The 13,518-nt window shown below is 46.6% G+C and overlaps 1 protein-coding gene across 3 annotated transcripts in view; it reads left to right on the forward strand.

Annotated features, from left to right (window-relative positions):
* Positions 1–13,518, forward strand: part of ADAM8 (ADAM metallopeptidase domain 8) — a 99,867-nt gene that overhangs the window by 46,200 nt on the left and 40,149 nt on the right. For all 3 annotated transcript variants that reach the window (XM_073353122.1, XM_073353123.1, XM_073353124.1), the window contains exons 7-10: positions 1,204–1,269; positions 8,907–8,975; positions 10,008–10,177; positions 10,947–11,028. In XM_073353122.1, the coding sequence (XP_073209223.1) occupies positions 1,204–1,269; positions 8,907–8,975; positions 10,008–10,177; positions 10,947–11,028 (387 nt within the window). The remainder of the gene's footprint in view (positions 1–1,203; positions 1,270–8,906; positions 8,976–10,007; positions 10,178–10,946; positions 11,029–13,518) is intronic.

The raw sequence follows: 13,518 nt of genomic DNA on the forward strand, positions 1-13,518 counted from the left end.
CAGATTTCCTTTCCTGCATTACTGAGCTGTCAGCCCTGCCTCTGTTCTGCCAGAGACGCCAACCTGCCATGTCCATTAGTCCTGTTTCCCTGGATATACCGCCATGCTCTCTGCCATGCTTCCCCCATATACAGGAGTTGCCCTTGTCAAAGTCCCCAGAGTTACTACGTTGTCCTACTTCAAATCCCTGCAGTTGCCTTCCGCTATGACATGCGCAAAACACCCGGGAGCAGTGGCTTGGCAGTGGGTGTGCTAGGTGGCTTCCCTCCTACCTTGTCCTTCCCCTTCCCTTGGTTTGTTGATTTTTCTCCCCCGGATTGTGAGGTCTTCGTGCAGGGATTGCCCTTTTATTGCCAGTGTGTGCAGCATCCATCGCTGGTGCCATGACCCAGGCTGAGGGGCCAGGTGCTATCGTGATGCAGATAGTCCATAAAAAGACATTCCACTTCAAAATGCCGTGTGTTTTCTATTGACAGCTCCCACCTGCACCACAGAGGAGGCTGGAGGTGGGATCAGTTGGGGTTTTGGGCTCCTGGGAGGCAGTTTGGGTTGATAGGGTAAGGACGTTGGGCAAGTGTTTCTGATTAAATGATCAGCAGTGACACGATTAATTATCTTTGCATTTAAATTTACATTCCAACTGCTTTCCCTGGGTTTCAGAGTTACAATCCATTGAGCTGGGCCCTCTCTGAGCTATTGTTTCAGGCCCCGTGCAAGTGTCATTCCCCATAATTTAGCTTATTGTTTTAGCATCCCCTGGGAATTGTATAGAAAGAGTTTATATGGAAGTATTTGCAGTACAAGCCCCAGAACTGTTAGCCCATGGACTTTGAGAAAATTCATTCTAATACACTAAGTTACTGTATATTGAACCACTAGTGAAAGAAACAAGAAACTTGGGACTGCTCATGAATGATATGTACCCCTTGAGCCAAACCATATTGATCATTGGGTTTGTGGCTGTTTGGGAACTTGGGACACTTCTTCTGCAGTTTAGAGTGGGAGGCAGAAGTTATAAAGCAAACCAGCACCAACAAGTTTAGCAGCTAAAGTAAGTCACCCAGAAACAGGTAGGCCATGTTCCAGAATACAACACGTATGAAGGAAGATGTCCCTGTGAGAACATGGCTCGTGCGCTGCTTGTGCTCAGAACTATCAGAGATGGAATTCAAATCCTGCATGGCATTTGCTTTTGACTTTCAGAAATCGGCTCCATTTCAGAAAGGGACCAGATATGTGGAGTTGGTCTTGGTCGTGGACAATGCGGAGGTAAGGGGAACAGGCTGAGACCAGCATTTCATTCTCCACTGCTGTCATGTACTACTTGTATATAGTAGGTTACAAGACTGCAATTAGCAGGTCTGGTTTCTGTACCAGATATGGACTTGCTATAGAGTTTCCCTCCCAGAGAGAGACACCAGAGCGATTCAGTACAAGAACCTTCAATGCACTGCCAGGAAATGGCTGTTGTGAACTTATGTAAGGTATGTTATAGATGCCACCACTTGTGGCTGAACAATACAATATAGTTTACCATTCCATTACATCTCCCCCTTTAACTTCTACATTCCTTCCATTACAATATTTACACTATCACACTGTCTTTGAAGTTCAGTACGGATCAGTGTCTTTGAATTGTACTTTTTTTCTAATTACACAACCTGAACGTGTAATAACATGGTCATTTGGCTGTCCATGAGTTGTGACGACTGTCTCTTGTCTGTTTGGAATCTGTGAGTCATCGTCGTCTTGTTCTGCATCTGCTATCTATAGAGTTTGTTCTGTTGATTGTTATTTCTGAGGAATAAATTGGAGATGTCGATATTTTCTGAGGAACTCTCCACTGTTGGTCTCGATCACATATGATCTGGGCAATGAGTTCTTTTCCTTTATAACAGCTGGAGCTTTTCTGCATCCAGCTTGACACAAACATGGACACCAGGGTCTAGACCTGGCAGTTCCCTAACTGAGTGACATCTGTTATAAAAATGTTTGTAAGCTTTTTTTGCCTTTTTATCTGATTTGGCTACTCTCTTCATGTCTGGATACATTCTTTTCCAAAGTTGGACCAGTAGTTCTGTGTTATCTTCCCATCAGGAGTTGTGTTGGACTATATGTTGTCAGTGTTGATCTGTAACTCAGAAGAATAAGAAATGAATATTCCTGCTGTATTATTTTCTTGGCTGTCCATACAACTTTTTCAGCCTCTCCATTCGCTTGTGGGTAAAGCAGCTGCTAGTAATGGGATCAAAATCTTATTTCATTTGGAATTACTTAAATTCTGCTGCGGTGAATTGTGGTCTGTTGTCTACCACTAGTTGTTCTGGAATACCAAAATGAGCGAAAGTGGACTTCAGTTTCTCTATAACACTGCAACATGTTATGTCTTCCAAGTGCGTTATTTCTATATATTTGGAAAAATAGTCCATGATGACAAGGTAATGCTGTCTTCTGAATTTGCATAAATCTGCAGCTAGTCTCTTCCAAGGTCTGTCTGGCAGAGGTGTTGTTATTAAAGGTACTTTGTCTTAGTTCTGAAATGTTCACTTGCAGATATTTTATTCTTTATGTCCTTGCTGATGCACAGCCACCACACTGGTTGGCCCATTCATAGCATTTAGTTAATTCTTGATGTCCTTCATGGATGAGGTTTAGGATTTCTCCTGTCATTTCGTTTGGAATTGCAATGCAATTCCCTTCAATCATTGTGACATACCAGGGCACAATCCAGACCAGTGAGCAGCTGTGTCATCCCTGCCCTGCAACGTTGGATGCCCTACAATGCCCTGCTAAAGGAGCTCCCACCTGGGTCGCCCACAAATAGCCCTCCAGCATGCAAGTCACACCCCTAGTGTCTGTGTGCAATTGTAGCCTGCCTGCCACACTCTGTCTCTCACCAGCCTTGTGTCTGTAGCCTGTCCCCTGGCTATGTGAGGTGGAGCCATCGTGACCCCTCTCAGTTCCTTCTCACCACCTGTTGGGTGGAGTGGGAGCTCTGTGTGGTTGTAGTCTAACAACTTTGCATTTATCCTTTCTTAGCCTAGTTTGTTGTACAATTAGTCAGTTAGTGTTTGTTAGTAAACTAAAAAAAAGAAGAAAGCCATAGAATGTAGGGGTAGTGCTCTCTGGTGATGCCCTCACAGGGGTTCAAGCGCTGCCCTTCATGTGGAGTGGCGATCCCTAAGAATGCCCCCCCTCCACACACACACACAGTGCTTGCTCTGCCTTGGCAAAGCCCACCTTTAAAAGTGCTGTTCGATCTGTAGATCATTTAAAAAGAAGACTCAGGTGTCATGGGGCCTTTGCCGCAACAGCACCTGCTTGAACAGGCCGTGTAGCCTGACCCAGCACTGAGGCCCTCCTCTGGCCACAGATCACCTTCCAGTTTGGAAAATGCTGCTGCTGCTGCTGCTTGCTTCAGGGCAGGCGCCTCTCCAATGAGGCGCAGAAGCTGTTCTCCATCATTGGCCCAAAAGAAGAGCTCTCATAAGACCAACCATGAGTGCTCCAGGTCGTGGGGTGACTCTTCTGCCTCCCCTAAGAGCTCAGGCTGGGCGGGACTGGCTCCAGCACACAGTGCTGGATGGTGCGGCACCAAGTAGGGAGGGCAGAAACCCTGTTCCGTCAACTCTGGCTCTGGCCGCCCGGCATCTGTTGAGTCTGGTGCTGATAGGAGCAATACCAGTAACCACTATGTTTGTGACATCGGCATACCAGGCTTCAGTGGACCTACTCTGCATTTCAGTCCCATCCTTACTGCTGGTCCAAGACTTTGCAAGACTGGCGCCTTCAGTAGCTCCATAGATGGAGCATGCCTCTGAACCGTTGGGCCTGTCTCAGTCGTTGGGATGGGAACGGCACCAAAGTCAATATGGGGTACCTCAGTACTGATACCCTCCTCAGCACTGGTGCAATCAATGCCACAGGTGCGTCCGTGGCGGTTGTCACCATGCTCGACATCTAGGCACTCAGGTGCTCCAGTGCCACTGTTTCCTCTCCAACCTTGCTTTTGGCGCTGATATATTTGGTATTAGTGATACCGGCTTCATCGGGAACACAGAGTCCAATCTCATTCTGGTCGATGGATGAGCCAGATCACCTTTTGGTTCCCTCAGGGTTGCTTTGCCTCTGTCCCCTAGATCCCAGGGCTCCTCCACTTCAGAGTCAGGATTATCATCCTCCCACTCTCTTTTGCCTGAGGAGGACTGAAGGCCACCAGTGGAGCAGTATGGCTACCAGGGTTGGCATGTGCCCTGAGGCTGGGATGGAGGCCCCTGGCCTGGTGCCTACTGGCCACCAATGCCTTACCCATACCAGGGGCCCCCTGGCCTCAGTGGGACACTCTTCTCTCCTGGAGGTCTCATTCGTCGTCCCAGTCAAAGGTGAGATCACCCATCTGCTCTGCGTTGGTGGCTGCAGATCAGCCACAGGCTCAAGCTCCCACGTCTCCCGGTCCTCTGGAGCCTTTGGACTTTCCCAGTCCGGATATGTTATCCCAGGAGCAGGACCCAGCTGTGGCTCAGCCAAGATCCTCATCCCTGTACAAGATGGTGCTGCTGGGTTCATCCTCCCCTTCCACCCCAGAGAGCTTTAAGGCATACTAGCACCTTTTACACTAGGTGGCTTTATCCCTGGGTATTCAAGTGGAGTTTCTCCAGGAGAATACTCACAAACTCGTGGACAATTATCCGCCCTCTGATCCTGGGAAGGTGCCACCCCATAAATGATGCACTCCCCAATAAATGATGCAGTTCTCAAACCTGCGAGAGACATTTGGGGTACTCTTGCCTCAGTATCACTGGTGGCTAAGTGCTTGGAGAAGCGCTATTTCATGCCTGTACTGGGATATGAAGGGTTCTATTCCCATCTGGTCCCAAACTCCCTGATGGTCATGGCAATGAATGACAGAGCCCAGCAGGGCTGGTTCAAGTCCACATCAAAGGACAGAGACTCTAAGCGGCTGGACCTTTTGGGCAGAAAGATATATACCTCATTGTCACTAGATGACGATCACGAATCAGCAAATTTTGCTGTCCAGATATACTTTCTCAATCAGTTTCAGAGTAACAGCCGTGTTAGTCTGTATTCGCAAAAAGAAAAGGAGTACTTGTGGCACCTTAGAGACTAACCAATTTATCTGAGCATAAGCTCAGAGAAAGCTTATGCTCAGATAAATTGGTTAGTCTCTAAGGTACCACAAGTACTCCTTTTCTTTTTTCTCAATCGGTTGGCTGTGTCCCCCTATGTTTTCTCAGCGTGGGGCATCCTCACGATCAATCTATTTGCGATGAGAGAAAACAGGAAGTGTTGTCTTTTCTGCTGTCAGTTGTGGGGGACCCAGCCCGGGCTCGCTCTCTGATGCCTTCCACTGCCGCTGGCAGTCAACTACACGCCTTCCCTCCAGTTCCAATTGTTCCTAAGGTCATCACCAACCTCAAGGAGGATTGAGCCAGACTCATCCTGATCACGCCAGCATGGCCGAGACAGTGCTGGTTCTCAGACGTCCTCGCTCTGTCTGCCCAGCCTCCCATGCTGCTTCTTCTCCGCCCTAACCTCCTCACAGAGGGCCATGGCCGCACCCTGCATCTGGCAATCAGCTCCCTGCACTTTATGGCATGGATGCTGCATGGCTGAATGAGGAGGAAGAGCATTGCTTAAAGGCTGTCCAGCAGGTCCTACTTATCAGCAGGAAGTCTTCCACTTTACTAAGTAGGCCATCCTAGTGGGAGAGGTTTTCTGTGTGGTCCTCAGTCTGCAGGACCCATCTGGTGGGGCCTTCCATCCAGGACATCTTAAAGTACCTGCCACACCTTAGAAATTGGGCTGGGCACTCAGTTACCTGAGAGTGCACTTGGCAGCAATATCAGCATTTTATCCCCCCCCCATCCAAGGGAAATCGTTTTTTTCCAATGCTATGGTGACAAGGTTTCTCCAGTCCGAGAGACAGCCCCTCTTTGGGACCTGACCATTGTTTTAGCAGCTCTGAAGAGGCCTCAATTTGAGCATTTTGCATCCTGTCTTCTGCTCCTCCTGTCTCAGAAAATTGCGTTCTTGATAGCCATTAACTCTGCCAGGAGGGTGGATGAATTGAATGCCCTGATGGCGGGGTCCCCCTACATGCAGTTCTCCAGGGACAAGATAACACTCCGACCACACCCTAAGTTCTTATCCAAATTGGTCTCTTAATTTCATTTGAGCCAGGCTGTGTGTTTTCCTGTGTTCTTCCCTAATCCACATTGCTTCCGGAGGAGCAGTGCCTCCATATGTTAGACATGAGATGGTGTCTATCCTTTTACCTGAACAGAACTGAACTGTTTCATGCTTCGCCTCACCTGTTCTTGTCATATGTGGACCGTATGAAAGGACAAGTGGTTTGTGCACAGGCCATCTCCAGATGGATAACATTTTGTATCAGGACTGCGTATGAAATAGCATCAGCAACGCCTCCTCAGCAGATATGAGCTCATTCGACAAGAGCACAGGCAGTGTTGGTAGCGTTCCTTAATGACATTTTCATATTAGACATTTGCAGGGCAGGCACATGGTCATCCATCCATCCATTTACAGACCATTATGCTATCACTACATCTTCCTGAGCAGACACTAGTGCAGTGGTTCTCAAACTTTTGTACCAGTGACCCCTTTCACACAGCAAGCCTCTGAGTGCGACCCCCCCCCCTTATAAATTAAAAACACTTTTTTATATATATTTAACACCATTATAAATGTTGGAGGCTAAGCGGAGTTTGAGGTGGAGGTTGACAGCTCGCGACCCCCCATGTAATAGCCTCGTAACCCTCTGAGGGCTCCCGACTCCTGGTTTGAGAAGCCCTGCACTAATGTCAGAGCAGTCCTGCGATCCTTACTCTGATATATTTCAAGCCCCACCTCCTACAGGGAGTACTGCTTGTGATTCACCTACTTGGAATACACCTCTGCATCTACTTGAAGAAGAAACGGTTATTTACTGTAACTGTGGTTCTTCGAGATGTGATGCAGATGTGTATTCCACGACCCACCCTCCATCCCCTCTGCATCGAGGTAGTTCCTTGAACGTTCAGTGTGAAGGAACTGAGGGGGGTTGTGGTGGCATTGCCTCATATAATCAGGGAAGGAGCGACAGACACAAGACATGAGCGCCACCCCTCTACAGGTACTGCTAGGCAAAAGTCTCCAGCTGTGGCGTATGGGGCGTGCACACACTTTTACCTAGAATACCCATCTGCATCAGATCTTGAAGAACCACAGTTGCAGTAAGTTACTGTTTCTTATATTAGGTCCGTTATTTCTTTAAAAGGAATAATATGCCAACTTATTATTTCAATTAGTTATTCAGGCACTTTGATTTAAATACACTGCATTAGATGAAACAATAAAACAAGTTCATCAACTGCAAAGAGTTAGATTTGAAGTGCATACAAGTAATGAGGCATAAAAGTCGGAAACAGTTACAAGAAAAATAAAGATAAAATTCAACTGGTGCCTCACTTAACAAACTATGTTAAATACAAAGCAAAGTTTTCTCACCACACGTTTTTCAGCAGTTTTACTGACCAAACTTCTTAGGTCAGAACTCCTCCCCTAGTCCATGAGCTGCTTCTTTTGTCTCTTCAGATGCAGTGAATCGATGGGCAGAGAGAGAGAAGGGTGCCTTAGGTGTTTGTCCTTCCTTTTCATAGTTTCAGTCACCCCTCTTGAAAAACATTTCTAGCTGGGTACCAGGAGACAAAAAGTCTATGTGGAAGAGGTTCCCTGCTGCTTTGTTCTCACCTGATTGCTCTTCTTTTGTTTTCCTTCCTGCTTGATGACTCTGTTTATGGCTTAAATGCAAATTAAGCAGAGCACCCATTCTTTTGTTTCAGACAGACCTGCTTGGAACATGTGTTAATAACACCATATAGTGGAATCTTATAAATTCATATACAATGTTGCCACACATATTTTTCCAGGACAATAATGACCAGCAAATTATGAGTTTTCAAATGATACTTCACAAGGCATACTTTGTACAAACGTTATTACAATAGTGTGAAGGGTGGGAACACAGGGGTATATTCTGTCACAATCATGAGTCCATTTGACTCTCTTAGTTACCCACACACTGCATAGTCTCTTGTCACTTCCTTAGTGTCCTTTAGATACTTGGACCAACCAGCCCTAATGTAATTTAGATCTTGAAGTTGCATGTCTCTCAAGGTTGCTTGTTGTAGCTGGTGTAGTCTCTTTTCCAGCACTGGTCTGTATGTGTCTACACATCCACGTACAGCTTTACATCATCTTTGAGTTAATGGGTAGATGAGTGTGATGCTGGGATATGTGACAGAGGGTCTGCTACTACCGCATTTTGCTCAGGAACATATTTAGCAATTTGATTAAATTGTATTAACCGTAGCAATAGACTTTCGTGTCTCAGTGGTCTTGATCCAAGTGCTTGATCTTTTCCATTGATGAGGGTTATAAGTAGTTTATGGTCTGTTATCAGTGTAAATGAATCCAGTCCACACAGGTAGCTCTAAAAGTTCTCTCATCCCCATACACTTGCCAGATGCTCTTTTTCAATCTGTGCATTTCGTTTGTCTGCGTCTGTGAGTGTGTGAAAGCAAAATGCATCTGGCTTCCACTCAGGTCCATGTTGCTATAAGACTATACCACCTAGGGCATAGCTGCTTACATCTGCGCTGACCCCCATTGTGGGTTTGTTCACATCACAGTATTTGAGAACTTAGCTTACTAGAGAGATACACCAGAAGTGTTCACTATAGGATCCTTTAATACCCTGCCAGGAATGGCTGTTGTGAGCTTAAATAAGGTGTGTTACATGTGGCACACCCACAGGCTGAACAACCATACGGTTGAGCATTCCATTACAGCAGCTTAATTGGAAATCTCTTTGTTTCTTCCCTTAGTACAAGAAATTCAAAGACATGCGGATGATTCAGAATCGCATGAAGGAAATTGTAAATCATGTTGACAAGGTAACAGTGAGGTATCCCCAGGCTGCAGTGAGGATGGGGTCCTGTCCTGCAATTCTTGCTCAGGCAAAGCTCCCAGCACTGCTAAGACCGTTCCCACCGATTCCCATGTTGTAAGGCTGGCAGAACTTGTCCCATGGTTTGCTTGCAACAATGAACTCTTGTTACACACACGAGTCAAAATACAAGATCACTTTCCTGTTTAAGGGACAAAAGACCATTGCTCCAGTTTTCAGCCTATATAAGAATAGAAACTGGGGCAGATTGGAATGTCTTCCTGTGCAAAGTACGGGGCCCATCTCAGTCCTGCTAGGCAACCAACCAGATGGAAAATTTATTAACACATTCTCTGTATCATGGTGTTTGTGGCAGGCACTTTCGAGAGACAATTGTTTGCAGTGTGTAAGCAGCGTGCTGGGGCAGTACAGAACGGGAGAAATGGCACTTACAGACTCAGGCCTGATCTGGCAGGTTCCTGAGCACTCTGGCCCTGATCCAGGAGAACCCATAAGGATGTGATTACCTTTAGGAATATATGTAGACCCATTGATTTCACAAAGGCTGGCGTAAGGCTCAGGCCCTAGTGGGGCTGCTGCTGGGTGCCCGCTAGTACTGCGTGTCATGCCATTGTCTGGCCCTAAATTAGTCTGGGAGAGTTCAGTTCTCCTCAGAGCAGCACAAGTGCCCTTCCCGTTGCTTTTGGGATTGCCAAATCATGTGGCCCAGAGCTGCAGGCCAAAGAAGAATGGTGAAAACTACCGGGGTGTTAAAAGCTGGCTGAAATGTGACGGCTTCCTCCTGATCCCTTTGATAGGGATCCACAGGCAGAGCTTGGCCTGGGGGGGGGGAAGCAGCAGTAGAGGCTATGGGTTTGGAATTGCATTCTGAGTGAAAACGATGAATTCTCCCTCTCCCAGAAGGGCACAAGGCTCAGGTACCAAGCCTCTGTCCTGAGTGTTGCCAAGTGCCATCTTTGTGTGGAGAGATTCTGTCTCCTGCAGTCCAGCTCTAATACAGTCTCGCTTTCTGCTGCAGCTTTATCAGACTCTTAATATCCGTGTGGCCTTGATAGGCCTGGAAGTCTGGAGTTACAAAGACAGGATCACTGTGAGTCCAAACCCAGACACCACACTGGACAATTTTCTTCACTGGCGAGAGTCTGAACTGTTACAAAAGAAGAAGCATGACAATGCCCAACTGATCACGTAAGCACTGCCATTACACTGCCCACAACATGAGCCGAGGCTGCTGACCGTGGGCACAGGGCGCTGGGGAGCCCAATGCTGGGGCTGGGATACTTACAGTATCTGATGCAGTAGGAATGCCCAGATGTGGTCTAATGTCCGTTGTTGGGTTTAGCATGCGAATGCTGGGTGGGATTGGTGGCCTGTGATACAGACTGGGTGATCTGGTGGCCCCTTCTGGCCTTAGACTCTGTTACTCTGAATTGTGTGTGGCAATGCTAGCGTGGTAGGACTGGTCAGAGAGAGCAGTGCAGGCATCCCTGACTCTGAGAGGGCTGGTACAAGCTGCTTCAGAGGGCGGGGCAAGAACCATGAAGTGGCCAGTTCTGGGATAACCTTCCCACAAGTGACATGCCTTCCTGACCTCCATCAGTTAAGTCTTGGGGGTCATTCCCCAGAGCAGGAGGATTTAGATCTCTTGCAAATTTTTGGTATAAATGGAGATGTTGCTGGGAGCTGCTGGTGGGGTTTCTGGTTTGCTGGGAGCTGTGGGGTTGCTGGGGTAGCTGGGGAGACATGTGGGGAAGTTGGGGGGAGTTTGGTTAGCTGGAATATGTGGGGAGTAATATGTAGACAGGGCTATAGTTGATGTGGTACACTGTGTTTGGGGGACACAGTACCAACACTAGCATGCTGTGCCACTGGCCACGGATGTGGCAATGCTGCTTGAGGCCACAGTACTAATTGTGGATGATGTTTGTCCTTTTATGAGTGTTTTGCCTTCCTGCAGAGGCATAGACTTCCAAGGCACAACGGTGGGACTGGCCAAGAAGTATGCAATGTGCACCAGGGACTCAGGAGGAGTAAATCAGGTGGGGCTTGATAACTGCTTCCATTCTAAGCAATAGAAGAGGGACAGAAGTGAGATCCCAGAGCTGGGGGAACGCCAGGGCCTGATGGCAAAGAAATCACCCTCTGCTTCTGGCTGATCTGTACCATTGGCTCCATGGCTTCCCATGCTCTTCCTGTCTCCCCATCAAACTGAAGGCTCTCTGTGCTTTGCCTTTCTGGCTGCGAGTGACACATGCTCATGCAACCAGGGAGGGGCTATCTCCAGCTCTATCCAGCTGTAGGCCTCTCTGTACTGGCTCAGGGAGATCAGAAAGGCCAAATCCTGCCCAAATGGCACATTCCATTGTGATCTGTGACCTAAACACTTAGGGCCACACTCAGCTGCCTGTGAGCAGCTTTGATTGGTTTGACCAGACTTGACCCTGGGGGTGCTGCAGGTACCCACCATCGACATGGACGGAGATGTATGGTGGACGAGTGGCTCCTGAGTAGCCTGGAGCTTTCTCTGGGGTGGAATGTACAATGTTCAAACTCTCTTTTTACAAATGTTTCAAACACATGGAAAGAGCCCAGCTGCTCTCCCAAAACAGCTACAGTGACACAAGACCTTTCCTTTTTAGCTGCCTGGGACTTGATTTATATATTAAAAAAATCAGACTCTTTGAATGTTCCCCTTCACCCTTTCTCTATCCACACCCAAGCCTCTCAGCCCAAGAAGTGAGCCCTCAGGAACTGAAATTGTTATTAAATCTCCATTTGGGTCCGCGCTGTTGTATTCTGTATTTACTGGAATTGTAGTAGTTGACTTCTGGTTTTCTAGCCAATTAGGGCGGCAATGGAGCTTGATTTCAGAGGAAACATAAGAACGGCCATACTGGGCCAGACAAATGGTCCCCTGTTCTGTTCACTCCCTCTAAAGCCTCTGGTAGCAGCCACTTCTGACAGTGGCTGCTACCAGAGGCTTTAGAGGGAGTGAACAGAACAGGGCAATTACCAAGTTAACCATCCCCTGTCATCTAGTCCCATCTTCTAGCAGTCAGATACTTAGGGACACTTAGAGCATGAGATTGCATCACTGACCATGTTGGCTAATAGCTATTGTTGGATCTATCCTTCATGAACTTACCTAATTCTTTTTTGAACCCAGTTATACTTTGGCCTTCACATCATCCCACGGCAACGAGTTCCACAGGTTGACTGTGCGTTGTGTGAAGAAGTACTTCCTTCTGTTTGTTTGAAACCTGCTGCCTATTAATATCATTAGGTGACCATGGTTCTTGTACCATGTGAAGGGGTAAATAAAACTACCTTATTCATTTTCTTCACATCATTAATGATTTTATAGATCTCTATAATATCCCTCCTAAGTCAGCTCTTTTCTAAGCAGAACGGTCCCAGTCTCTTTAATCTCTCCTCATGTGGAAGCTGTTCCATACTCCTAATCATTTTTGTTCCCCTTCTTTGTACCATTTCTAATAGACCTTTTTTGAGATGGAGTAACCAGAACTGCATGCAGTATTCAAGGCATGGTCGTATCAGGGATTTCTATAGTGGCATTTTGATATTTACTGTTTTATTCTCTCCCCCTTTCCTAATGGTTCATAACATTCTGTTCGCTTTTTTGACTGTCGATGCACATTGAGCGGCTGTTTTTATGTCTTCCAATGTGTGTTACTTTGCATTTATCAACATTTTGTTGCTCAGTCACCCAGTTTTGTAAGATCCCTTTGGAACTCTTCGCAGTCTGCTTTGGACTTTGGTATCTTGAGTAATTTTGTATCACGTGGAAACTGTGCCACCTCACTGTTTACCCCTTTTTCCAGATCATTTATGACTAAGCTGATGAACAGCACTGGTCCCAGTACAGATCCCTGGACGACACTACTAATTACCTCTCTCCATTTTGAAAACTGACCATGTATTCCCACCCTTTGTTTCCTGTCTTTTAACCAGTTACTCATCCATGAGAGGACCTGCCCTCTTATCCATGACTGCTTACTTTGCTTAAGAGCCTTTGTTGAGGGATCTAATTAAGGGCTTTCTGAAAGTCCAAGTACACTATATCCACTAGCTCACCCTTGTTCAAATATTGGTTGACCCCTTTAAAGAGTTCTAATACATAATATCCTTTTATAAGTCATGTTGACACTTCCCCAACAAACTGTGTTCACCTATGTGTCTGATAAATCTGTTCTGTACTATAGTTTCAACCAGTTTGCCTGGTACTGAAGTTAGGCTTACTGGCCTGTAATTGCCAGGATTGCTTCTGGAGCATTTAAAAAAAGTTGGCATCACATTAGCTATCCTCCTGTCATCTGGTACAGAAGCTGATTTAAGCGATAGGCTTCATGCCACAGTTTGTAGTTCTACAATTTCGTATTTGAGTTCGTTCAGAACTCTTGGATGAATCCCACCTGGTTGTGGGAACTTATTACTGTTTAATTATCAGTTTGTTCCAAAACCTTCTCTTCTGACTCCTCAATCTGGGACAGTTCCTCAGATTTATCACC

The sequence above is a fragment of the Lepidochelys kempii genome, chromosome 7, assembly GCF_965140265.1.
Source record: "Lepidochelys kempii isolate rLepKem1 chromosome 7, rLepKem1.hap2, whole genome shotgun sequence".
Taxonomy (NCBI): Eukaryota; Metazoa; Chordata; order Testudines; family Cheloniidae; genus Lepidochelys; species Lepidochelys kempii.